The sequence below is a fragment of the Vitis vinifera genome, chromosome 10 (genome assembly GCF_030704535.1).
Source record: "Vitis vinifera cultivar Pinot Noir 40024 chromosome 10, ASM3070453v1".
In the NCBI taxonomy this organism is placed as follows: Eukaryota; Viridiplantae; Streptophyta; class Magnoliopsida; order Vitales; family Vitaceae; genus Vitis; species Vitis vinifera.
The window spans coordinates 9,984,490-10,011,340 of record NC_081814.1 but is presented as its reverse complement, the minus strand read 5'-3'; the positions used below and the strand labels follow the sequence as shown (position 1 = coordinate 10,011,340).

The window sequence follows — 26,851 nt, the reverse complement described above, 5'->3', positions numbered from 1 at the left end:
CTTCTTCTTTTTTCCCCAGGAAAGTGATGGAAAGCATTAAATTATGATATAGTGAAAGGTACTATCAATCAATCATCGGTTTGTTTCATGAGTCTATATTTGTAGAGCAAATGGAAGGTGAAATCGCAATGCTAATGAGTAATGACCTGTTCCAACTGGGGGGGTCAACGGATCCATTAGATTTCTGTCAAACAGCTAGGCCTGTCCCTACTATTATCCACTTTCTTATCATTTTTTATTTGAATTTCAGAGAGAGAGAGTGGATGCTTTGAGTAAAGAGAGACACTACTGAATAGGATGAGAAAGAGAGACACTACTTTGTTAAACACGACAGGTCCATGATTTCAGTAGCCTACCCTTACATCTTTTCTTCACTAAGTTCCTTCTCCAGAATCAGAGATTTGTTTTGGAGCAGCACCAAGGCATGTGTACACTAGCCCTGATTTGTCAGGGCTTCCAAGTCCCCTTATTTACTTTCATCTGTACCTTCTTCTAGATCCAACAGGAAATCCCTTTGTACCAGTCCTTTCAGTCCTGATTTGTCAAGCCTGTAGGAGTAAATTGCATTACTTCTTAAATGAACGTTCAAACATCAAAATTAGTTTTATGGATATTCTGAATGACATGATCCAGTTAAAATCCTTAAGAATGCATTTTGCAATACATCTTGGAAATCTGATTCATTCCAATTACATAGAAGCAAGAAATAGAACTTACTTGTGCATGAGGAATCTGAAGAAGAATGAACCCAATGCAATATAAACACAGAGATATGCCAATTCCAGCAAGAAAATTCATGCAGCAGCCGGCGATTGTCCTTTGTAGGAATAAAAACTGTCTTGAGTGTATTGGTTAGTTCAAAAAGCCGAGGGGATACCTGCAGAGAGGACAACACAAGCAAATTTCATTAGTATTTTTCACTTATAAAATTTGAAGCATCAAGGAAAAATCTGTTTACTAAGATATAGATGGCAGTTGTGAGCATGAAGTTGAGCAACGGATAATCTGGAATAAGAGAAAGAAGCCACTTAGGCTGTCCATTAGGCTTGTTTGATCTGCACACCCATGTCCACAAGTTAGAAAGGCATTCACCATATTCTTAGGCACTATCAAGCAAGTTTTTCCCTTTTCTTCCCTTTTTCAGGCTCCATTTGGATTTTGGAAAATGCAAAGGAAAGTAAGAGGGGGAAAAAATGTGAAGTGAAAGATGACAAGAAAAAACAATGGAAATAAAAAATATATTTAAGATGAATAAATTTTTATCACACGCTTCCTCAAATTTATTTATCTTATTTTCTCCTCATGTAAAAAATCAAGAATTTAAAAATGTATAAGGTTTTAAATAATTTTCATTATATCTGGTTTAAGATGGCGATTTGGAGCCACCACATATACTTTCTGATTCTAGGTGTCATTGTTTGGAGAGCCACATTTCCTTCAGCAGAGTTCTCTTCTCTGGCTTCCTGACCTGGTAAAAACTAAAAACACATAAATCGGAGAAATGGTTGGAACTTAAGAATTTGAATGCTGGGGAACACATAAATATGGTAAAAGTACGTTACTAGTTTGCATTTCATCCTAGACCTGTTTACTCTCCAAGGAAGGAACCTATTTTTGCATAATGAAATTTTGAAGGATTTCTTTTTTAGATCATAGAACTTGCGAGTTCTTTGAGAGAACATGGAGAAGGAAAGGGAAATGATGAAAATTGCATAAAAATGGATTCCTGTCTCAAGCTATTTTCAGCATTTTGTTTCCTTTCCCTTGTTTCCTAGGATGCAAATGGATCCTGAAAGTGTAGAACTGCATTAGAACTGTTGAATTTTGACTTAGTATTTGCTGGAATTTGAATTTTGAATATTGCAGCTGGAGTCTTGCACAAAATCTGCAACATCTAGATATTTTCTTATTTTTATTTGGTCAAGATTTGGTTTCTATTTTATAGGAAGTAGTTGTTCATCATCTAGTAGCTTGATTTTCTGCTATTCTAATGTCATTTAAGTTACAAGTTCATGTATAAATTCAGCACTCTTCATCAATAAAAAAAAGTTCCAGCAGCCCAAAAATATATTTTTTGTATAAGTATTTAATCTTATACCAACAAAGTGGTATCAGAGCCATAGTTATCTTGAGGGGCCAGTGAGGTGAGAACCCAAACACCTTCTAAAATCATATAGCAATGGAAGAGTCAAGTCTCACAGTTGCACCATCAATTCTTGATGGAGACAATTATGAAACTTGGGCTGTTAGAATGACAGTTCATCTACAAGCACTTGATGTTTGGGAAGCAGTTGAAGAAAATTATGAAGTTCCTCCCCTGGGAGCCAATCCAACTGTGGCTCAAATGAAGTTGCATAAAGAAAGAAGGACAAGAAAGGCTAAAGCGAAAGCTTGCTTGTTTGCTGCAGTTTCACCATCAATTTTCATCAAAATCATGAAAATTGATTCAGCTGCAGAAATTTGGGAGTATCTCAAGGAGGAATACAAAGGAGATGAAAGAATCAAGAACATGCAGGTGATGAACTTGATTCGAGAATTTGAAATGAAGAAAATGAGGGAGTCTGATGCTGTTAAAGACTATGCTGCACAACTTCTTTCAATAGCAGACAAAGTTAGGCTGCTTGGAAAAGAATTTTCCAATGAGAAGATTGTTCAAAAGATATTGGTTACACTTCCTGAGAAATATGAAGCTACAATTTCCTCTTTGGAGAATTCAAAAGATCTGTCAACTATTAGCTTGACAGAATTATTACATTCCTTGGAGGCTGTGGAACAAAGAAGACTCATGAGACAAGGAGATACTGCAGAAGGAGCATTTCAAGCAAGAATGCAGAAAAATGCAGGCCATAAAAATGAAAAGATGAACAACAACAAGCCATGCAGCAACAACCAGAAAAATGGAGTTTTTCCACCTTGTCCTCATTGCAAGAAGACAAATCATTCTCCACAAAAATGTTGGTGGAGACCAGATGTGAAATGCAACAAGTGTGGTAAACAAGGACATGTGGAGAGGATTTGCAAAAATCAACAACAGGAAGAAACTAGTGCAGCAGTTGACTATTGCCAGGAGGAGCAATTGTTTGCAGCAACGTGTTTTGCTAATAAAAGCACCTCTGAAAGCTGGCTTGTGGATAGTGGTTGTACAAACCACATGACAAATAATCAAGATCTCTTTAGAGAACTTGATAGAACAATTATTTCCAAAGTCAGAATTGGAAATGGTGAGTATATTCCAGTGAAGGGCAAAGGAACGGTTGCTATCGAAAGCCAAACAGGTTTGAAACTCATTTATGATGTTTTGTTTGTGCCTGACATTGACCAAAACTTACTCAGTGTTGGACAGCTCGTTGAGAAAGAATTTAAAGTTTATTTTGAAGATAGGAATTGCATTATCAAGGATGCTGAAGGCAAAGAGGTGTTCAACATAAAAATGAAGGGCAAAAGTTTTGCCTTGAATTTACTGGAAGATGAGCATACTGCTATTTTACAACAAGATAGCACAACAATGTTTTGGGACAGAAGGGTCGAGCACTTTCATCATGATGATGTGCTCTACATGAAGAAAAATCAAATAGCTGAAGGACTTCCTGACTTAGAAAAAGATCTTCCTATATGTGCTACTTGTCAATATGGGAAGCAAACTAAACTTCCCTTTCCAAAGAAAATATCCTGGAGAGCAACCCAAAAACTGCAACTGGTGCATACTGATGTTGGTGGATCTCAAAAAATGCCATCCTTGAAATGGAATGCAAACAATGTTTGGTGGATCTCAAAAAATGTCATCCTTGAAATGGAATGCAAACAATTTTGGGCTAAAACTGCAAGTAGAGCAGTATATTTTCTGAACATATTGCCAACAAAAGTGTTAAAGAAGCAGACCCCTTTCGAAGTTTGGTTTGAGTGTCTACGTGCAAGACTTGGAGTTTGCATCTACGAAGTCAAGGAGGAGTGTTGAATTTTGACTTAGTATTTGCTGGAATTTGAATTTTGAATATTGCAGCTGGAGTCTTGCACAAAATCTGCAACATCTAGATATTTTCTTATTTTTATTTGGTCAAGATTTGGTTTCTATTTTATAGGAAGTAGTTGTTCATCATCTAGTAGCTTGATTTTCTGCTATTCTAATGTCATTTAAGTTACAAGTTCATGTATAAATTCAGCACTCTTCATCAATAAAAAAAAGTTCCAGCAGCCCAAAAATATATTTTTTGTATAAGTATTTAATCTTATACCAACAAGAACTGTAATAACAAAATGCAGCAGATTGGGAAACCATTGCCTGAGGAGCCATTGGATACTGTAAGGAAGTGCTGCAGATCTACTGTTGGACTGCTCTGGAAACATCCATCACCTGTTGCAACTGTCTGATGATAGAAGTAAATTTAAAATAGAAATAGAAATCATCCTTGTACAAAAATCATTTGAAGGTTTGTATCCTTCATCTAGATATTGTCCCATGGTTTTAATGACTACAAGGAGAAGAATTTTCTGAGTTCTCCTTTTGGTTCCTGCAAAACTCCAATCTATAAACAAAAACCTCCATTCAACAAAACCTAATCCAATTAACTTAGCAGTGGAAAGTTTTTTCCATATTTGAAAACCAAGACACAAACCATGCTACTCAATAGTTTTTGTCTTTTTCTTCGGTTTCCTCATCAACCAACCAGAGGGCCAATTCATGTAAACATTTGGAAAATGACACTTACCCATGATTTGAACTTGCAGTTCTGCAGCTTCCCCCATGTCAAAGACCCTGAAACTCCTAGATGATTAAGCCAGGGACAGAGCTTGAGAGACAGCTAAACAAGGGAAGGAAAAAATGACAGTAAGAAGGAATTCAGGCATGAAGAAGATGACAGTAGCTGAAAATTCTAGCAGAAGAACCTTTCAAATCCAGTCACATTGCTGCAAAGCCTTAGTCCAACTATATTTTTCAGTTTTATATGTGGTTTTTTCTCATGGAGGAGCAGAACACAAATACAAGTAGCCGCATCACAATCAACACTAGTGTGTAGCATCATACAATGAGTAGCCTAGTCCGACTCTTTGCCTTATTCGGTATGACGAATCAATTTGCTCAAGTTCGTTGGATTTGTTACTGATTGGTGCAAAACTATAAATTTATTTTGGACTGGATAGCATCTACCCTTGTCCTTAGTTAATAGAAGTTCCATCATTGGTTGGTGTGCAACTGCAGTCTTAATTGCTCTTGACCATCTGTATACTGCTGATCCTATCCTTATCTGTTAAATTGGCTTGCATTTTTTCCCCTTCATATCAAATACCAGAAACAGTTACACTGGCTCAAAGTCTGTGCCAAGCTTTAGCTGTTCAAGCCAAAATCACCACATAACTTCCCTGGATCAAAGTCTCTCCCACAGCGTTCCCTATCCCCCTTCTGCAGTTAAGTATCCCTCAGCCCAGTGTGATATCCCAAACTACTGTCACTGCATCCCCCAACCCAACAATTTTATTGTCGGATGAGCTAACTAAAAAACATCCACCACCTCCTATTCTGTGACCGCAGAAGATTTGAGATTAGAAAGTGAAGCACTGTCCTAAGATCATATGAAGTCTAGTATCTTTTTGTTTTTGTTTTTTTTTAATATTTATATTTACCTAAAGCTTTGATGACTGAAAGGAAAATTTTAAGAGCTGTCCATTTGATTGCTAAGAAAAGGATTCTAGATCATTGAATCAAAACCTCCACTCAACTGAGTGTAACACAACTATTTTGCTTAGCTTGGTTGAGTTTTCATATTTTGGAAACCAAAGCAACCCAAAGCATGTAACTCATATTTATCTTCTGTTTTCCTCAGTTTCCTCATCAATCAACCAGAAATATCTGGAAAAATGGACTAACCCATGATTTGGAGTTGCAGTTTTTGAGTTTCCTCCATGTCAAGCACTCGAAAATTAAGCTTATGGTAAAGGGCGGGTGAGAGAAAGACTTCTTGAACAGCTACTGAGAACTCTTAGGCATTGCAAAACATGACAAAAAGAAAGTGGAAGGTATGGCTTATGAGGACTCTTAGGCAATTGCAAGTAGAAATCAGAAGCCTAGAATTGCTTTATTGTCTTGATGTTATGATTAATGAACAACCAACTTTTCAAGTGGTTGAAATTGGCTGCTCCATTGTCGGTGGGTGTTGTGGGCTTGTTTTAATTGCTTTACTACATGCGGATGATCCCATTCTCATCTGTCAATCTGGTCTATCCAAAATATGTAAAACAAGAGAAAAAGCTGCTGACTTGTGGAAAATGTATCTGTGGTTAGATTTTAAGCAATTAATACAAGCTCCACCTTGCGAACTAATGCTTTCATTTATCTGAGAAGTATTTCCCCAAGAAAAGTAAAGAGAGGAAGATGGAAATAGTAGTCACAATTCAAACACATGATGTCCTTTTAAAATCATCTGGAAAGCAAGCTGCATTAGGGCAGACAATGTACTTTCGTCTGGACGTTCTTTTGGGACCTGAAGACTGATCGGTTTGGAATACAAGGAGGGTTGAGGACATGGTGAGAAGGACTAGAGAATTGTGGAGGAAGGAGAAGAAAGAATTGAAGGTCAATTGGGTTGCACAGATGATGGAAAACATAGGCGCAGGAAACTTAGTACATCATGCAGACTCCTGCTAGTATTATGCCAAGGGAGTCATAAAACTATACAGGGATTAAGGCAGAAGGCTGGTTTGAGCAGATATGATACATTCCTAACAAGGAAATTAATCATAGTCACTAGATGAGGAGTGCTGCATTATGAAATCATTCCATGAAATGAATGACAATCCATTTGTTGTTGGTCTGGGGTTCAAATGATTTCTTACTTTTCTAAATTGATACTCTATGGGTCTTGGAAAAAACTAGAAGGAAAGAAAATGCTGAAAAATGTACGCTTAAAAAGTGATTATTTTCTCAAGTTATTTTCAACATTTATCTGGAAAACCTCCTCCTGAGAAAGTATTTGATTATTGCATCGAATTTCAGAGGTGATTATTGTACTACAATTCTACACAGTCAAAACAAACAAAGCAAAAGAAATGATAGCAACGGGCAATTCAAGCATTAAGAAGATCATTTAAGTGGAAATCCTGCAGCCAAACTTTCCAACAATCATAGTGAATGAAAGAGAAGGAAATGATGATGTGTAGCTTTGTTCATGGAGGGTCAAGACATATACAAGCAGCTGACGCTTGGATAGCATCAGCCAAGGGGTAGCTTGGCATTTCCGTTCTTAATATCTCGGCATGACTAACCAATTTTGCCAGGCAGTTGGGGTTGTCAGTAAAATTGAAGTACTAGACTACAAAATTGTTTTCAGAAGGCATCTGCTTTTTCCTTACTTGGTAGCTGATCCATTATTAGTGGGTCATCTTGATGCCTGAAGCAGATGATGATATTTCTATTTCCCATCTTCCTGACCTTGCTACAGCATTATTTTTTGCCTATACAACCTTGTTGTCACTGAAAGATCAGAAAGGGGGAAATGGTGCAGAGTTGAGTTACACTGGCTCTATCATCTGAGGGGTCTCTGGATTGATTTTCATCAGTAAATACAAGGCCCATCCGAAGATGTCATTTTGTTTTTGTAAGAGTACTCCAAAAGAAGGAAGTATTTAGCTAAGAAAAGAAGAAAGAAGCAACAAGGTACTAATGCAAGTAAGATTCCGTGTCTTCTTGTGTGGAAAATGGAAGTCTAAAATGAAACTTGGAAGGGCCATCCTTCTTCATCTATCGACTTCTTTGCTGGTGGAAGCTTGGGAAACTTGATCAACATTTCCACTTTCAGCCTTGGACTTGGAATCATCGAGATAATGCTGATACATATAGGAAACAAAGCCCCAAACGGCCAACAACATGGCAATCACCTTCACTCCATCCAACTTATCATGGAAGAAAACTAATGCTAGAACAGGAATAATAGGCAATCCCAGAGTACTAATCACATTGGAGAAGAGGGAAGACACATCAAAAATCAATCCAACTGCACCAATAGAAAAAACATCCCAGCCTGCTGCTGTCCAAATCAAAGTCATTAGATAGGATATTTTTCCCAGCTCATACCCCTCCATCTCTTTCTTCAGATCCTTCCACTCTCCACTGGCGAAAAGCCCAGCCACAGCCACACATGTTGCCACTATAGATTGGTAGATTATCAAATCCAGCATTGCTCTCATAGTGTTCCTTTTTATAATCTTCCTGAAAGCAAGCTGTGTTAAAGAAATCAGTAGTGCATAACCAGCGGACGCAAGAACAGTGCATAAGAATCCAGTAATGTACTTCTCTTTGGAGATTTTCTTGGAATCAGAAGAATCATCAGTTTGAAATACAAGGAGGGCTGAGGAGATTGTGAGAAGGACTAGAGAATTGACTATAAAAGGAGTGAACTTCTGTGCATTGAGGAAGAAGGAGAAGAGAGCATTGAAGCCCAATTGGGATGCACAAATGAGGGAGTAAGTAGAGACAGGAAGGTATGACAGTCCATATGAGTAGAGCAGACAGTCTCCTGCTAGTAGTATCCCAAGGGAGACATAGAGCAATGCAAAGGTTAAGGCAGGAGGTCGGTCCATGTGGATACTGTCTGTGGTCGGATTTTTGGGCAGTGAGATGCAGTAGAAAGGCAGGAGGAGAGGAAAACCTGCAAGCTGCACAAATGTAGACATCCATTTACTATTTCCACCTTTGTCAAAGTACAATCTTCCCAAGAGTGTAGCAACCGTCTGGCCAGAGAGAAGGAAAAAAGAATAGACGCCCATTTGGATCCACCATATGCGACCTCTGATTTGGGGTACTGTTGATTGGTGACCAGCATCTGGTTCGCCCGAGTTTTCTTCTTTGGCTTCATATCCTGGTAAAACCACACATATGGGATGATAATCTTACAGAGAACAATACCAACTTGTCAAAATCAGCCTGTTCAAAAACACTAAATTTTTGCTACTTATAACTCCCCTTTTAGTCTGTTGTGTTGATTACTTCATGTATATAAACAGGGGTGTAGACAAGTTTGCATTTCATCCTAGACCTTTAGTTTCATTCCTAAGAAGATGGTAATAACAGGATATCTCCTAGATGGGGAGCCCTTGATGGGCTGCCTTTTGAATGCGTGCCCTGAAATGAATGATAAAACCATTTTTTTTTATCCTGAATTAAAAAGAAAGTCTTGTTTTTTGTAAATTAAGGCTCTGTGTGGAGCTTGGAAAGAGCATTCTTCCATTTCTTTTCTTTTCTTCTTCTGTTCTTTCCAGATCCAACATCCTGCAAAGTAGGAGATACTTCGGATTTGTCTCCTTTCGGTCAAGGAGAATATGCAGGAAGATTCCAAATTTAAACAGCCACCTCCACTCAACCATGAATGATAGATGCAACTATTTAGCTCAGCTGGGGGTATGTTTTTCAAAGTTTGGAAACCAAAACAAGATATGAAACATACTCTTCATAGTTTGCTTCTCTTTTTCCTCAATTTCCTCATCAACCAACCAGAGGGTGTATAATTGAATAATTCATTTAAATTGTTGGAAAAACAGACTTACCCATGACCTGAAGCTGGAGTTCTCTAGTTTCCCCCATGTCAAAGACTCTGAAATTCCTCAAAACTGATGCCAAGGCCAGAGAGGCAGAGAGACAGAGGAAAAAGATTTTTCAGCACGGATGAAACATGCAAAAGAAATGAGATTGACAGGGAATTCAAGCAATAATATTATTGTAACCACAAGTATAACTGATTTTTCACTTTGATGAGCAGGCTATGGCTTTGTGCATGGGGGGTTGCACAGCATATAAAAAGGCAGCAGCACCAAACACAACACTACAATAGCATGATCCAGAGTCCAAACTGGTACTCCAGCTTTGGTTTCTTACTCCATTGGTATAGACTAACCAAGTTCCCAAGTGGTTGGTTTTGTCATTGAAGCGCTAACAGACAAAACTTATTTTGGAGTGGATGTCTATTCTATTATTATCGGTGGGTCCTGCAATAAATGTCGTTGTTTGATAATGGGATATCACAGATGATCCCCTTGGCCCGTCCGGTTGATTCACATTTTTTATCTGCTTTGCCTTGATACAAGCTTTGTTTGTTTCCCATGAAAATGGGGAAGTGTTTAAACTTCATTAGTTGACTAGGTGAGGATATATACGGCAGTTAGGCTAATGTAGAACCAAGGTCAGGACGTAGATATGCATTCTTAATTCTGGAGAGTGAAATGAATTTTGACCCATCTCTTTTTTCTTTTTGTCCCAAGAAAGTGATGGAAAGTATGAAATCATGATATAGTGTAAGGTACTATCAATCAATCAGAGGTTAGTTTCATAAGTCAAAATTTATAGATCAAAAGGAAGGTGAAACCGTAACGCTAATGACTTGTTCCAGCGGGCATCAATGGATCCATTGCATTTCTAACAAACAGAGCTACGCCAATCCCTAGTATTATCCACTTGCTTATCACGTTTCATTTGAATTTCAGAGAGAGAGACAGAGGGGATGCTTTGACTATAGAGTAAAGACAATTTCTGCGGTGAGAGCGGGACCACCGCTTCATAGGATGAGAAAGAGAAACGCAACTTGTTCAGTAACTTATCTTCTTGGGCTTATATGCTTTCGAACTTAACTACACGACAGGTCCATGATTTGGCCTTTGAAGTATGAGGTTGTGATGAGTAATGGGTGACTAAATTCTAGGTTGGGCACATAATTTACCCACCTCAAATGATATTGTGGGGCCAAATCAGGATATGACAATTTGGGCATTACATCTTTTCTTCATTAAGTTCCTTCTCCAGAATCAGAGGTTTGTTTTGGAGCAGCACCAAGGCACATGTACATTTACCTAAGCCTCCTGTTAGAACATTTAATCCACTCCTATTGCTACATTTTGGACTATCAGAAGGTTTCCTCATAGAAGTACAAATTTACCATTGTTCCACAGATGTAAACAGAGCCAAAGCTGTGAATTGAAAATTGAAAATTGAAAACACATCTCAGGAATGAATCTTGAATTTCATTTTCGCCAAACAACAAAACTATACCACCGAAACCTACATTTTCTCATCATTGATCCCACCCACAGAATAAAAAAAACAATGATATATGGCAGTTTGCAATATTACAAAAGAGAGTAAAAAGAAGATTCTCTTTCCTGTGATCTAATTCCCTCTGCCCGGTTCCAGGGCTAAACACAACAATTTTAATTTTTTTTTTTTGGCGCTGATGCAGATCGAGGGTAACTCTCCTCAAAAATTGTTGGAACACTAGCCCTTCCAAGTCCCCTTATTTACTTTCATCTGTACCTTCTTCTAGATCCAACAGGAAATCTCTTTGTACCAGTCCTTTCAGTCCTGATTTGTCAAGCCTGTAGGAGTAAATTGCATTACTTCTTAAATGAACGTTTCAAACATCAAAATTAGTTTTATGGATTCTGAATGACATGATCCAGTTAAAATCCTTAAGAATGCATTTTGCAATACATCTTGGAAATCTGATTCATTCCAGTAAAACATAGAAGCAAGAAATAGAACTTACTTGTGCGTGAGGAATCTTATGAAGAATGAACCCAATGCAATATAAACACACAGAAATGCCAATTCCAGCAAGAAAATTATGCAGCAGCCGGCGATTGTCCTTTGTAGGAATAAAAACTGTCTTAAGTGTATTGGTTAGTTCAAAAAGGCGGAGGGATATCTGCAGAGAGGACAACACAAGCAAGTAAAAAAGAGAGATTCATTAGTATTTTTCACTTGTAAAATTTGAAGCATCAAGGAAAAATCTGCTTACTAAGATATAGATGGCAGTCGTGAGCATGAAGTTGAGCAACGGATAATCTGGAATAAAAGAAAGAAGCCACTTAGGCTGTCCATTAGGCTTGTTTGATCTGCACACCCATGTCCAGAAGTTAGAAAGGCATTCACCATATTCTTAGGCACTATCAAGCAAGTTTTTCTCTTTTCTTTCTTTTTTCAGGCTCCATTTGGATTTTGGAAAATGCAAGGGAAAGTAAGAGGGGAAAAAACTGAAGTGAAAGATGACAGGACAACAATGGAAATAAAAAAATATATTTAAGATGAATAAATTTTATCACATGCTTCTTCAAATTTAGTTCTCTTCTTTTCTCCTTATGCAAACAATGAAGAATTTAAAAATGTACAAGGTTGTAAATAATTTTCATTATATTAGACTTTCCTTCCTATTTTCCTTGGTAGACCAAAAAAGAGATCTTGGATTTCTTGTTTAAAACTAGATAAATGACATCTTGAGAAAAAGTTTAAAACTAGATAAATTAGAATTACATATGGAAGAGACTTGGGATGGCACAATTTCAGGAAGGGATACATGAACAAAGGCAAAGGGTTCTACTCAGAAAGGAAACAAAAAAAAATGTAGATAGGCAAAGTCCTCAAAAGGTGCTTAGATGAATTCAAGAAAATTAGAGATATAAGACACTAGTCGGCCCCATTTAACAAAGATGTATTATTTCAGTTTTTATGTCATAATGAATATACCAGTACAACAATTCAAATGCAATCTGTTTAACAGTGAAAGAGAGACAAAAACAAATTTAAGTCTGCATACCTCAACCAGATGTGGAATTGAGAAATATAAGTCTCCAAAGTGATCTTGCCAAGCCAACTAGAAGCACAAAGGTGTGGCACAGTTAGAGAAATCAGAGTTGTTAACTATTATCTCTAAATATAAAAAACAATGTTTCTAAACTATAAATTTTTGTGAGGTTATGAGTCAAATGATTCAACTTAAATCATATAGATCAAAGAGAACTTACGCAAAGAGAGTTAAAGAGTAACTTCTAAGCTGCTGAGTGAAATTCCGCAAGCTAATATAAACACTGGAATCACAATAAAACAAAGATGATAATGAGATACTGAGACTAAACTGGAATGTTCAATTAGATCTGATATTCTTCATGCCACACTATAGAACTCCTTAATACATTTCCATAAATTGACAGAGAGAATGAGAGAAGAAAGAAGAGTGAGAGAGAGAGAGAGACTCTTAACACATACGTTATTGGAATCCATGATGTGTAGGGATGGAACTTATTATATGTAACTTTGTCCAGCTTGTAAATGTATTCATACCACAAATAACCAACCTATAGAGGACAGAGTAGACAATTAAATTAAAAACTAAAAAAAAGAAAAAGAAAGTATAAATAAAAAAGTCACTTAAAATCTAAACAGATAAGAATAATACTGTGATCACAGGATCATGCAACTTACAAATACGGTAACTGTAACAATGCTTGTTTTGATCGTGAGTCTCCGCTTAGTTTCAGTTTCCTCCAATTTCTCCATCCACTTCTCAACCTAAGAACAAAAAATATATTTACCAGTTAGTGGACGGAGAAAGAAGAGCTATAAAATCATCATTGTACCAATACTTGAAAAAAATTACATTAGGGTGATAATAGGCATATATCATTCCGATGATCCAAATATAGCGATCAAGCCCAGATCTAAAATGCCATTCATGCAGTCGAGGGAGACCTTGTTTAGAAGGATCTGGATCACTGTAACCTGCCATTGAAAATACTAGTTTGAAAACTTGGAAAACACAACTTAACTTGGTGTTAAGCCACTAGATTGAACTAGCAACAAACCAGTTCAATATAGTAATGATTAAATAATATTATTAACATACTGAATAATATAAATACATTAAGAAACTTGATTAAAAAATATCTATGAAACAAATAATCTCATTATAGAAAAAAAAAAAAAAAGTGAAAATCCAGCTACAGGAAAGGTTTAAAAATTGGGGACAGGGAAACAAGTGCCATTGAAGGTGAACAAGAAAAGACAACCAAAAAAAAAAGTTCTCAAAGTCTTCCAAGCTCAAAGTTACAAAATGAAAACTTAGAGACCATCCTTTGATTGGTTTCAGATTTCCACTTTTCCAGTCAAAAGTGCAGTAGTAGCAATGAAATCCAGCTCATTTCCAAATTAATTTGAAAAGTTTTTTAGTTGTAGAAACAGTATGATTCATGTCTAAAAGGGCTCCGCAGGTTACTTACCTAATAAGAATGCTGAAGGACTCCAGAAAATGTCAAAAACTCCAGGAATTTCCCAGATCAAGATAACCACAAGAAAGCATGCAAGGATCTTCACAGCCATCACAGACCTTATCTCATTATACTTGTTAAAAATCCCAAGGGCTCCATATACCATAAGAGTGAAAAGCGTGTGCATGGGGCAGATATAGTATAGCATGTAGTCATTGTTAAGAACAATGCAGCAAAATGCCACAAAGAAATTTAGCCGCCACATCATCTGCATTAGAAAGTAAAGATTCACATCCTAAATTATCAAAATTGAAATATAGAAAATGAAAAGGAACAATATCACTTCTAATAGAGAAATGATGAAACAGTTCAGAATTAACAAGGTCACCTGTGTAAAGCGTGCAAGGCTAAAATCCTTCCTGATGTAATAATAGGAGAAGTTTCCAAATCCAGTCATCCAGACATATGCAGCAATAAAGACACGAATTGCATTGTATATCTCCGCAGCAGCAAAGTAGTGGTACATTAGAAATAGAACCTGTTAAAAAGAAAAAGAAGACAAATCCAAGCTCAGAAAATTATTTGAGGCAAATTGCACTATGTAACAATGGCATTGCAAGCAATAATAGATAATAAAAATAAAGTAAAACAACAGAGCTGAAGTTCATGCAAGAAATATGGGTTATCCGACTGAGAAGTGGGAATTGACAAGATCACCATAGGTCTTTGCAGGCGTCAGTCAGACACTTTTATTTTTTGATAATTATCAATCTTATACTGCTGATGAATGAAAGCCAAATCATATTACCATTCATTTTATAGTTTCACTTTCTCAGTATCATGCAGCATTAAAATAAGCCTTTATGACAAAAAATAAAAAAGAGATGTGGCATGACTTTTCATCAAGTCTGAACATCAATTGGTGACAAAGGATCTGTGAATCTCTTGCCAGACAAAAATGAGCAGTGCAACAATGACAAAATCCGAAAATAAAAAAAGGCACATACAAATTTTCAGGTTAAGCAGAGTACAAAAGAATCCTAAAGAAAACAAAAGCAATTGCAAAAACTATTAGGTAAAGCATCACCGCATTAAAGTTGAGTTTTGAGAAACTTGCCTGCATCCATCCTTTCCACTCCTCAGTTTGATGCCGGTTAAGATAAAGTAAGGCCTTTCCAGAGAATGCTGACTTGTCATGATGTTTCTTAAGAGAAGTCATAAAACAAACTATGACAAGAAGCAAGTAGAGAAAGATGAAGAGGTCGCGATTGTAGTTCTGTACAAGGAAAACAACACAAATTTTAATGAAGTCACGAAAACCACCATGAAAACACAAAGAATACTCTTACTTTCCCTCATATAACTTGAAAAAATAATAACAATTATTTTAGAAACATGAAAGCCACAAGAGTAACTGCTCTCTAAAGCCCATTTTTGTGGTTAAAACCAGGTTTTTGTTCTATTCTGCTATAAAGATGGTACAGTATGGTAATGAAGTGAGAGTTCCACAAAAATTGGACAAATCTATCCATGAGTTTGTCCACCAAACATCAGGGCAGAGAATAATAATGACAAACCTTAGAAGGATCAATATTCACAAAAATAAGTAAATTCAGAAAAATTGTTTCAAGAAATGTTGATTCATTTACTAAATAAACAGGATTTTTTTATAATGCTGGTCCAACTACGGCATAAAACTATTGGTTGTAAAACACATCCCCATCCACTAAAGTACAGGATCCAAACACCAGCCTTCTCTTCATGTTTCATCCCCAATTTCATACTTCATAATTCAGTATGTGGCATCCTCTATTGTGTCATCAAGTTTCGAAAGCAACTTGAAAGAAATGGTTTTTCTTGTACATGTTTCATGCATGCTGAGTTTCACCATATTTAAGATAACAACTATGCACTGTCATAACCCACAGTAGTAATTTGGACCAAAGACATTCTAAATGAAATCATGAATAAGGATTAGAAGCATAACCAAGATAAAAAAAAAAAAGGCACCTTAGTAGAGTCACCCAGTAACTCTGTGCGGTCACATACGTAGAAGTATGTCAGAATTGCCCCAAACTCAGACCTACATGATATAAAGTATTTTGAAGTGTAAGAAGGAACAAAAAGCTACCAAGTATTTTAATCACTATCCACAAAATGATATGACTTACATTGCTCTCAAAGTTAATCGGTTTTCCAGCAAGAAGGAGTCATCCATTGTTAAAAACCTAGAAAAAAAAAAAAAAAAAAAAAAGCAAGCTAAGAAAAAGTTTTATAGCATAACCAAAATCAGAACCCCACTGTAATACTTTTATTATCCAATAGTAACCTAATTAAGTTCACTTTGATGGATGAACTATTGAACTTTGCAGATGCTGATTTTGTAAGACCTCCTTCCAGTAAAATAGCCCGATCATCTTCCTTGATTGTCTCACTTCCCAATTCAACCAGATTATTGTCTGAATGACTGTGATCCATGAGAGAAAGATATTTAGCATTAGAATATTTGCATGGAAACATCCCTTTTCATTCTCTTAAGTTGTTATATATTTGGTCAATTCTCACAGAAAAGAAACAGTAAATCAGAGATGTGACTGCATTCATGCAAAAGAATATATTTCATTATATTGAATTTGTAACCTCAAATTAAATTTTAAATTGATCAATAAACAAATGTCTCAAATTCATGCAAGTAGTAAGTAATTTGATAATACCAAACTCTCATAGGACACAACTAATCAGACAGTGGCATGGTGCAACATGCATAGATGTCCTCATATGCTTGAAATACATTTTCCAAGTTTATATACAAAATGGTATTGTAGAGGAAACTTTAGACAAAACTTGTAATATTTTGCTAACAGCTTTTATTTGCATTCCAACAATTTAATGAACCCTCTCAAGTTGTTTGGGCCCACTAATGCCAGGAGCCCAACATGTAGGCCTATGACTAATTATGCACTCAACAGTCAACATGTCATCCAGAAAGAAGAGAAACTGGTTTCCTGTGCGTGTAGAATATTGGAATTACATAATGCATCATAATGGATTTTCAACTACGTAGAATTTTGGGAGGCTGGCTACTTAGCTGAAGTTCTAATGAGCTGGTTGCAAACTTCACTTGGTATATGAAAAAACCCATTGCTTATATTCGTAGCCTTTTGAGCTAGAGTCCACAAGATGATATAAGGGACGAAGAATCAGCAACAATCCTCAAGTGACCATGTTCTATGAACTTCAACCATTGTAGAGAGGTTAAGAGAACAGTATGGTATAAGCCATAAAAGGCCTGGTTGTGCATTTTGAGATGAGGTAGATGTTAGGCTACCAACTGACCCAAAAGTTGAAGCAGTTAACAACACTATATATCAAGCCAACTTGAACGGCTTGGATTAAAGACTTTAACACCCTGCCTCAAGCATAGCCTTCTCATGTTTGCATGGGACTTGATTAATGGGGAAATAAACAAGTGTGAGGTTCAGATTCATGACTTCCCAGAAACAAGGTTTTTGCACCATTTTAAGCTACCAATTAACCCAAAAGCTTAAGCTATTAGGTATTGGACCAACAATGTATAGCCCTCTTGACCAACTTGGCTAAAGCCCCAACAATAGAACAACAAATTCAAGACATATAACAACAATCACACACCTGACAACACAAGCTACGTCAGCTTTAAAAGATTTTCCATCAATTCTCACCTAAAACCCCAGAAAAGAATTTGTAACTTACATAACACCTTGAATAATTAGCTGGTATATTATTCTACATTTCAGTTTCATATCATATTAGAGCTGGTATTGACATTTTTGGCTCAATCCATCGTACCTGTATCTTATTTCCAAATAAAAAACATTTTGGATGCTAGGCATTTGCCTATATCCATTCATTTCAGCATAGTTAAATACTAATTTAAGCAGGCCTATTGGTGTGCAAGGTATTCTATTCACCATTGGTTGAGCTTATTCTGCCTTTTGTAAGTCTCTTCCTTTTTAAACATGCCAACATTTCCACTATTTATATCCTTCCCATGCTTTTCAAAGTTTCTCCCTTTTTTGTTAGAAAACAGTAGAAAGTGGCTCCAAAAAATTAAACATGATTAATTGGGAAAGCTCCATAATCTCATATCTATTTAGACATGGTCATGAAAGAATAAGAATAGTTCTTCATTTTGTATATTCTCACTGTCCTAACTAGTTTCATAAAAGAATCATTTCAAACTCACCAGCTAAAACAAATTTATAAAATTGATTACACCACCTATTTATGCAAGCACAATGGCCATCATAACTTCTAAAGATATATGAGGACTGCCCAGCTATTTCATAATCCAGCTTTTCATGTTGCAGAGAAGAAGCTTACACTTTAGAGGGAGATGAAGACTTCTTATATTCTAAAAACTCGGAATATATCCATGCAACAAAAACAGGGATGATTCCCAGCAAAAAAGACACCTGGCATTGAATAATGAAAAACTTTGTTAGATATGCGAGGAGAGATTTCATTATAGGAAACAAGCACTAAACAGAAATCAGAAGCAAAAAGAGGAAATGATGTAAATAGAAGATACTACACTAAACAGAATGCTGTTAGACTAGAATCAGTACGTGTGTTATAATAAACTTGTGTGCTTTCCCAGATAAATTACTTAGAAAAGCCTATCCTTATTCAATTTGATATCAAGCTAAGCAAATTAGACCAAACATTCCTTTTGTGTAGAAATGACCAAGTTCTAATAGCCTAGATTCAAACGCCCAATATTAATGAGTTCACCATTTCAACTTTCAAGACTGGCATCATAAATTTATTTGGACAGCCCACATATTAGTTGTCATATAAACTGGATCCTTAATCTAATTAAGGTTACATTTAAGTTCCCAGTTTTGCTATAATCCCAGCAATAAGAAAGGAAAATTGTGATCCTAAGGCAGTTTATCTTACTGGAAATATAGATTCATACCATCATTTCTAAGATCCAGTTATTAACATTAATATTCTTTCCTGGGGGAAGGTGAACAAATCCTTCTTCTTCCCTTTTTTTTTTTTTTTTTTTTTTTGATATTTGAATAGATTTTTTACATTATTAGATGAAACTAGCAAACTCATACAATAATCTGCAAGGAATTTTTTTCTGGAAGTAGCAAATTTATGTTATTTCCAGATTTCTATCAACTTACATAAGTATTTCACCCTAAAAGTCATCACAAGAGATTTCCATTGTGGCCCTACTTAGCCAGCCACAGCATGTACTAATTTATTCAATTTGGAATACATCCATGTCCTTTTTGACAGCATGTCATTTTGTAGAACCGCAATCAGAAAGACCCTTCAGAAAACTAGGATAACATATACATCCTTGACATCCCAATTCAATCCTAGCATCCAATAGGTAACAATAGGGGTTCAGAAAGCACTGAAATGCCAAAAAGTAACATTAACAATGAACAGTAATAAGCAAGCAAATCATAAAAAAGATGATATACTGGATGTGATGAAGCAGGCTATGATTTGTATGCACTTAGATCAAATGACAGATTGATGGTGGTATAAAAGATTCAACATGGTCCAGCTAGATTATATCCATCTAGGATAATGACAAAGAAAAGAAAGATAAACATCTAGACAATGAGATTTGTTGAAACAAAGTTAAGGAAGGGATTGAAGTAAGTGCAAATAAAGTAGTAGCTATAAGCCAACTCATCTAAATATTTTCAATGATGATTTAAGAGAACATAAGACAAGTTTATGTGATAAGTACAGTCAGTTTACATTATTATAGACATAATATGGGTGTGCATATTACTTCTAAGAGATTTTTTATTGTGGGGCATGGGGGTTGTTAGGGAAAAAACAGCACTTGGTGAGATGGGCAATCACTTGCAGGGAGAAATGTAATGGAGGACTTGGGATTAAACACCTCTCAATTCACAACAGGACATTGCTAGGCAAGTAGAATTGAAGGTTTGGCTCAGAAAATGGATCCCTATGGAGGCAGGTTATTGTTGGGAAGTATTGGGGGGAGGAAGGGGGTGGATGTTTCAGGGAAAGTAGAAGTGGTTTTGGAATTGGATTGTGAAACGCCATTAGAAGAGTTTGAGATAATACTAACAACAGAACCTCGTTCAGTGTGGGCAAGGGTGGAATGGTAAAGCTCTGGAACGACAAATGATGTGGTGGTTTATGTCTAAGAGAGTCCTTCCCCTCTTTATATTCCATACCTATAACAAAGAATGCTTAGGTAACTGATGTGAGGCATCAACAAGGTAATCATGGACATTAGGACCATCGCTTTTCAAGGAATTTGAATAGTTGAGAGAGAGAAAGACATGAGGCCTTCCTTTTAAGGCAACAAGGCAAGGCTATAAATAGGGATAAGAAAGACAAGATGTAATTAATGAATGCAAAGAAGGGTAAATTTTCAGTTAAATCCTGCTACAATTTCCTAGGGCAAGAAAAAGCAAAAAAGTTCCCTACGAGGGCTATTTGGAATGTGATTTTTTTTTTTTTTTTGATAGATAAAGAAGAGAATATATTAAAAAGAGGAGTCAAAGGAGAGACTCAAGGTATACAAGACCTATACACCCACTGCAAAAAAGGTTCAAACAACATAAAGAGGGCTATTTGGAATGCGATGGGTCCGACCAAAAGGGCTTTTTGCATTTGAAGTTAATTAGGAAAAAGGTCTTACATTAGATAGGCTGCAAAGGAATGAATGGTCTCTAGTGAATAGTTGTTTCCTTTGTAAGGAAGATGAAGAGTCAATAGAACACATCCCTCTACATTGCTTGTGTTATATAATTTGGTCTTTTCCTTGTTTAGGATTGCCTGAGTAATGTTTCTTAGGGCAGCATGAGAATGTCACTTATCAAAAAAAAAAAGTTTGGTATGAGAATGTCTCTTAGGGCGGCATGACTCTTTTGTAAGAAAAAAAGTGAAAGAAGGTTTAGAGGGTTGGCTGTTGTGCATATCTAGGTCTTTGTGGAAGGAGAGAAACCAAAGAGCATTTGAAAGCAAAAAAACTGTTGAATCAAATTCTTAAATCCACTTTTGTTTGTACATTTCGTAGTGGTTCAGGATGTAAATAGATGGGATTTCCATAGCCATGATAGATTTACTGATTGGTTAAGGTCTTCATGAAAGGACTTTAATTATTTATGCCCCTTGCTTTTTTCGCTTTGCCTCTTGGGGTACTTTGTTCCATTTTCTGTTAGGTGCTATTAAAAAAAACATACATGGGTAGCATATTATATATCATTACATCGGCGTATACATATATTGCCTCTTGGGGTACTATGTAAACAACTTGTATGCTTTGTTCCATTTTCTGTTAGGTGCTATTAAAAAAAAACACACATGGGTATGCATATTAGACATCATTACATTGGTGTGTAAATATTACTAGCTTTAATTAAACAGACTCTTAACCCAATCTCATAAAGACATAGAATGGTACCTGTGTAGGAGAAATAAGAAATGATAAAGCATCTAATTATACCACTAGTAGTGAAATTAAATTTTCCCACTTAGAACTATAGTTGATACATACAGTTGAGGCTCTTTTATCTCAAATTATAAGGGGATAAAAAGAATAAGGAATCATCCTACTTCCCTTGCATATTTTAGCCTGAAGGGATGAATTAATTGCTCTTTTCACTTCAAAAGTCAAAGAAAATAGATACTCATTGTGGAACTAAGCATTTTTCATCCAAAGGACAACACTACAAGAAGCTAGACAATTTTGCAAGCGCTTTAAACAGCATATGCAGCAGAAAACGTTATCAAGAGTTCCAAGTAAACCATAGTCTTGAGAGGCGCAAGAAAAACTAACACGCAAAAGTCTAGTAAGGCTCAAGGGCAAGGTGCAACCCAAGGTGTGCACCAAAGCAAAGTGAAGCGCAACCTAGGGTGCATGTCAATTTTATAAAATATGACCCAAAATCCAATCCAAACAACAAAAAAATTAAGATTTCAAATATTAAAAGAAACATCTAACTAAAACTAATGCAATTATATAAAATTTCAATACACAATAAATTTTATTTTATTTTATTTAAAAAAAAGCATTAAAAAAGGAATAAAAATAAAAATAAAAGAGTTACGCCTTTCGAACAAGTGTTCATTTGCAGGTGAGGTGCTATATCTAGGGGGTCATTGATCCTAGGAACTAAGCATGAGTGAACTTTAATTATATGGTGCCATTTGAGCTTGCTAAATGAAATAAAAGAGAATTACTTTTGTATCTATCACCCACAAAAGGTAGAGGGCTGATCAGCTGACTTTAAAGTTAATTGTATTAACAACTTTCTCTAGAATCTCCTTTATACCTCTGAATCGGACAGAAATGACTGGCTCACATTATTGCAAGGTACAAGCTCAGAAGCTCCAACTTTAGAGGTATAAATTTAGGCAAGTGATATCCATACCTGACTTCAGGCAATAAGAAGGTTATGATATTGTTTTCCTATAAAAAATAATTTTTTTTTTTTTAGAAATCAAGATTCTGGTATTGTTCAGCATCATATTTGACATGCCTGATTTAGAGGCAGCCCAATGTTCTTATAACACTTACGATATAAGCAATTTACTTATATTAAAAGACCACCTTATTTAGTTATTTATATATTTATTTATGATAGGGGGCAGAAAGTTATTACATCAAAAAACCGTTACGCTTCATGGCATCTATATTCAAATTTTTGGGGTTCAATTTAGAATTGAATTATTTGATCCATACATAATGTCATAAAGCTAATTCCCAAAACAAAAATAAATAAATAAAAAATAAAAGAAAAAACAGACCATAAGTTGGATGAGTAACAAAATGAAAAAACATATAATAGAAAACAAATGCATTTTTAGGATGCTAGAGACAGCACTGTTTGACATCAAGATGATAGAAAATGTTTAAGATGGTTCAACCAAGTGCATCAGAGAAGAACTTATGTAGAAGTACAGAGAAGTGATTCAGTTCATTGTTCTAAAAGGTGCAAGATGCACCTAAGGCACAAAACTCTCCTAAAGATTAGGTACAAGATGCAAACCAAGGCGCATGCCTGAGTGAAGTAAGATGCAACCAAGTCAATTTTATAAGGTATGATCCCAAATTCAACCCAAGCAACAAAAAATTCAAGATTCCAAGCATCTAAAGAAGCATCCAACAAAAAACTAATCGAATTATATAAAATTTTAATATATAGCAAAAAATTTCAACAATAAAAGTGTTAGGAAAAAGTGAATATTGATAAGGTGTGTCTCTCCAACAAAAAGTGTGCCTTGGTAGGCAATGCACTATATCAAGGGATTGCTCCTTGGGCCTAGATGCTCGGTGTGCCTCTCCAACAAGGCGTGCACCTTAGCAAGTGAGGTGCCATATCTAGTGATCTCTTACGTTTTGGGCCTAAGCATATGCCTAAAGCACACTTTAATAACAATGATTGGAAGTAAGTAAATCAAAGGTATTCAAAGGATGTAATGAAGACCAAAAAGAGCATGGTTCAAGACTTAAAATAGAGAGACAAGAAACAATGGTCATCAAACTAAAGGAGGATATGACCATAAATAGTATAAAATAATTTATGTGGTTGGCACCAAAAGGTTGGGACACAGAAATTTATTTTTTGTCCTTCACTGTGTCACTGAGCTAGGGTGCTCAATTGTCTTTGCTCACCTGAACAAGTCACTGACATTTTGATTATATTCCAAAAACAGTTATACCAAAACCATAATCAATAACTATCACTTTTTCAGTGTATGGCCAACCAGTTAACAGCTCTGTTTATCTCACTCATCACAGTTCATAACAAACAAATCCGCCCACAGCTTATATCATGTAAAGAAAAAAAATGTACTTCTCACCGATTCACAATACTTCCATTGATCACATAGATACCACCTAAAACTTTTACACAATGACAAGACAAAGCAATGGTCTCCAATCGAAATTCTCCAAAATTCGCAATAAATCAAATCCAAATTCAACAATTCAAAAAACGAATACAAGGATCTAAACGCATCCAATGACCACAAGACAAACGAAAATTCCAAAAAGAGCGCACCTGCCCAGGCGTAATCGGCGAGGAGACCACCATTCCCGCTGCGCGAACCGATTCGGAACTGAAAATTTTGGAAGGGGGAGGAATCAAATCAATGCGAAAACAATGCGCATCATCAGAAAGAGAGAGACGAAAACAGAGAATCAGAACCTGAGAAATAAGAGAGCAGGTGAGGCCGAAGAGGACGAGAGAGCCTATGACAAGGTGGTGAATACATATACAGGAGAAGAAAACCCTAAGAGAGAGATAGAAAGAGAGATCTGAAGCAAACGGGGAGGGAGGGAGAGAGGATCTTTGCTTCAAGGAGAGAGAAACTGTCGGAAGCGACGTCGTTTTCACCCCCTCAAACCAACCGTTGATGGTTGTTGTGCCCTGGTTGCTCCATTGTTTTCGTTGAAGAAAGCGTGTGAGCAATCATTGGCTGCGTCTCCCCCCATTTAATTAATTCCATGTCCGCGTCCTCTTCACTCCGATCGGTTCTATACAATAAATGAAGTCTTATCCTGGCCGTTGATTTGTAATCATTATTTCCTTCAAAGCTTTATGTTTAATGGGAGTCCTATTTAATTAATGATGGGATGCAAAAAATTCATTATGGCTTCGTCAATAAAGAAAATCCATTAATTTATTAAAATCTTAACAGAAAAATCCAAAAAAAAATATATTTTCCTAATTTTCCTCTTTTTGACAATATTCAATGCTTATATATCTCTCCTTTTTTAAAAAGGAAAAAATATTGAATTATACTATTTTATTTTATTGTTGACTTATCTCACTTAAACCCTTTTATAATTTTTTTCTATTAAAGTCGGGTTTGGATGCCAACCAACCCGACCCAACCTAATAAATAAAAAGTATGAACAATTTTTAGAAGTTTTAAAACTATCTAAAAACTATCTCTTAAATATTTTCAATTCCATTCAGGAGTTAAAACGAGAAAATTAGTCAATAAGACAATCGAGATTTTTAGGCATATCAAAACATACCCCTAAACCTTTTTTTTTTATCATTATCCATAAAAGGATATCATAATTATTTTTTAATTGAAGAATGTCACAAACTTTATGGAAACATTACATATATAATATTTTTAATTAAAAAAAAACTAAATAAAATATCTTAAACATAGTTCAAGCTTATTAAATTTTAAAATTTGTTTATGATGTATGAATGTGTTGATGTGGGTAAAGGAGTAGGTATGAATCCATAACGACCACTCATATTTTTATCAACCCAAAAAAAAACAGTACGGACATCATTGTGAGATGCTTAAGGTTTGGCACAAGTACAAATGAAGGAAGTGCCAAACCAAATGTGATTACACGTTAGCTATGACTACACTTTTACACTTAGTGGTTGCCCACATTAATTTGGAGTGTATGATAGGTCGCTAAACTTACTTTGCCTTCTATTTTGAAGAGTTCAAGGCATCTCCTTGAATTTTTTATTCATGAACTTCCCAAGGGATTTGATGTATTGCTCGTAATTATTTCTAATCGTGTGGGGAGTATGGTCCACTAAGTGGTACATGATCCTAGGTTTAAATCTTATTATTATAATATCCAAAATTCACCAATGGTTATTACGAGTCTATCAACACCCAAGGTTTAGGTTCATGTGTTCGATTATCTAAAACCAAAAGTGATTTGTATGTATTTATTATTTTATTCTTTTGTTTATCCAATGAAATAGGATATAATGAATATTCAAGATTTATAAGTTCTAACATATTACATAATATGCTCAGTTGTCTTAAATGGCATCTTTTTAATATCATTTAAAAAATATTAGTTATAAAAAAGTGTCATATATACAAATTTACGGGTCTTATTATTACTTTATACTTGAGGCATATTGTTTTGTACCATATTTGTATTATTTTGTACTTTTGTCACATTTCTTTATGTTTAGATTCATTACAAATTGCAGTCTATATTTGAACAATTTGAATTGCAAGTTTGATATGATACCCAATTGATAGGATAGTCATTTTTTGCCATTTAGATTCTTCTTATCTAGCTGTTAATTGATGTTATTTCACCATATATAAGACAAATAATAGATCCCTTTCAATGATCAAATTAGCAACCAAGTTCCACAAAAAAAGGAAACAAAGAGAAAGAAGAATAAAATTATAGATGTTAGGTACAAAGTTACATTCACCTCAAGCTACTCATGTATATATATTTGTGCTTCACTCAATCATTTTTGGTTAGATTTGTCTCCTAAGAGGTTGAACACCTGTCTCTCCTTAAACTTCTTGAGATAGTAGTAATTAATTCCATGTGTATTTGAAATATGTTATCGACAAAATACCCATTTACTCCTTATGGCTTTCCGCTTCCCATTTCACTTATTGCTTTCATGGATTACCTTAAACATAATTCAGTAGGTTATAAGTCGATGTTTAGTACTCTTAGACTAAGACAAGTGGGTTTTTCCTAGTAGCTGATTTGGTTAACTGCTATTCTCGTTAGGTGGTATTCAAGTAGGGCATAAAGTTAGGAAGTCTCTATTAGGAGATGTCCAAAGAAATCACTCTGAGCATCCTATCTATTTTAAAGAGGAATTCTAATCTACCACAATAAATAAATATTAAAATTATGAAGAAAAAGAGGTTTGTAATTTACCATATAAATAAATGTCTAATTCAAGTGATTAAAAATTAGGTCAAAATTAATAGAAAGAAATGCATGAATCTTTGCTTTCACCAAACTCTCCTTGAAGTTTGGAATTTAAAATTAGTAGCCACATTTGATCATCCAATTCATTCGTATAAATAA

General features: G+C 35.5%; 2 protein-coding genes and 1 non-coding gene across 6 annotated transcripts; all 3 read right to left on the bottom strand.

The window, feature by feature from the left end:
- Positions 1-128: 128 nt before the first annotated feature.
- On the bottom strand, positions 129-6,288 carry LOC100241841 (uncharacterized). 4 transcript variants are annotated; one of them, XR_009466729.1, is made up of 5 exons: positions 5,864-6,288; positions 4,707-4,799; positions 959-1,468; positions 718-877; positions 129-548 (listed from the first exon to the last, which is right to left on the bottom strand). It is a non-coding gene; the product is annotated as an uncharacterized LOC100241841 (transcript). The 4 variants fall into 4 exon arrangements; XR_009466730.1 differs by lacking the exon at positions 5,864-6,288 and adding an exon at positions 4,885-5,381; XR_009466728.1 differs by lacking the exon at positions 5,864-6,288 and having other exon boundaries at positions 130-548; positions 4,707-5,381.
- A 1,227-nt stretch (positions 6,289-7,515) lies between these two features.
- On the bottom strand, positions 7,516-9,883 carry LOC100267617 (probable purine permease 10). The gene is made up of 2 exons (XM_002274309.5): positions 9,535-9,883; positions 7,516-8,849 (listed from the first exon to the last, which is right to left on the bottom strand). Exons 1-2 carry the CDS (start codon positions 9,569-9,571, stop codon positions 7,729-7,731), a joined length of 1,158 nt encoding a protein of 385 aa, XP_002274345.2. The 5' UTR covers positions 9,572-9,883; the 3' UTR covers positions 7,516-7,728.
- Positions 9,884-10,981: 1,098 nt separating this feature from the next.
- Positions 10,982-24,595, bottom strand: LOC100252110 (protein REDUCED WALL ACETYLATION 4). Its single transcript, XM_002272090.5, has 17 exons — positions 24,219-24,595; positions 24,072-24,129; positions 18,379-18,470; positions 16,346-16,483; positions 16,188-16,244; positions 16,027-16,099; positions 15,134-15,292; positions 14,405-14,554; positions 14,029-14,284; positions 13,410-13,531; positions 13,235-13,321; positions 13,019-13,107; positions 12,778-12,840; positions 12,570-12,626; positions 11,775-11,871; positions 11,523-11,681; positions 10,982-11,352 (listed from the first exon to the last, which is right to left on the bottom strand). The coding sequence occupies exons 2-17, from the start codon at positions 24,102-24,104 to the stop codon at positions 11,347-11,349; spliced, it is 1,638 nt and encodes a 545-aa protein (XP_002272126.2). The 5' UTR covers positions 24,105-24,129; positions 24,219-24,595; the 3' UTR covers positions 10,982-11,346.
- Between the last annotated feature and the right edge of the window lie 2,256 nt (positions 24,596-26,851).

Bases quoted from the DNA above. Each gene is read 5' to 3' on its own strand.
- LOC100267617 (XM_002274309.5), bottom strand. From the start codon at position 9,571: ATGGGGGAAACTAGAGAACTCCAGCTTCAGGTCATGG. The intron at 8,850-9,534 runs GTAAGTCTGTTT...TGGTTTTACCAG, and splicing joins ACTCCAGCTTCAGGTCATGG to GATATGAAGCCAAAGAAGAA.
- LOC100252110 (XM_002272090.5), bottom strand. From the start codon at position 24,104: ATGGTGGTCTCCTCGCCGATTACGCCTGGGCAG. The intron at 12,841-13,018 runs GTATGTGTTAAG...TTGTGATTCCAG, and splicing joins ACATCATGGATTCCAATAAC to TGTTTATATTAGCTTGCGGA. The intron at 11,682-11,774 runs GTAAGCAGATTT...TCCTCTCTGCAG, and splicing joins CGACTGCCATCTATATCTTA to ATATCCCTCCGCCTTTTTGA.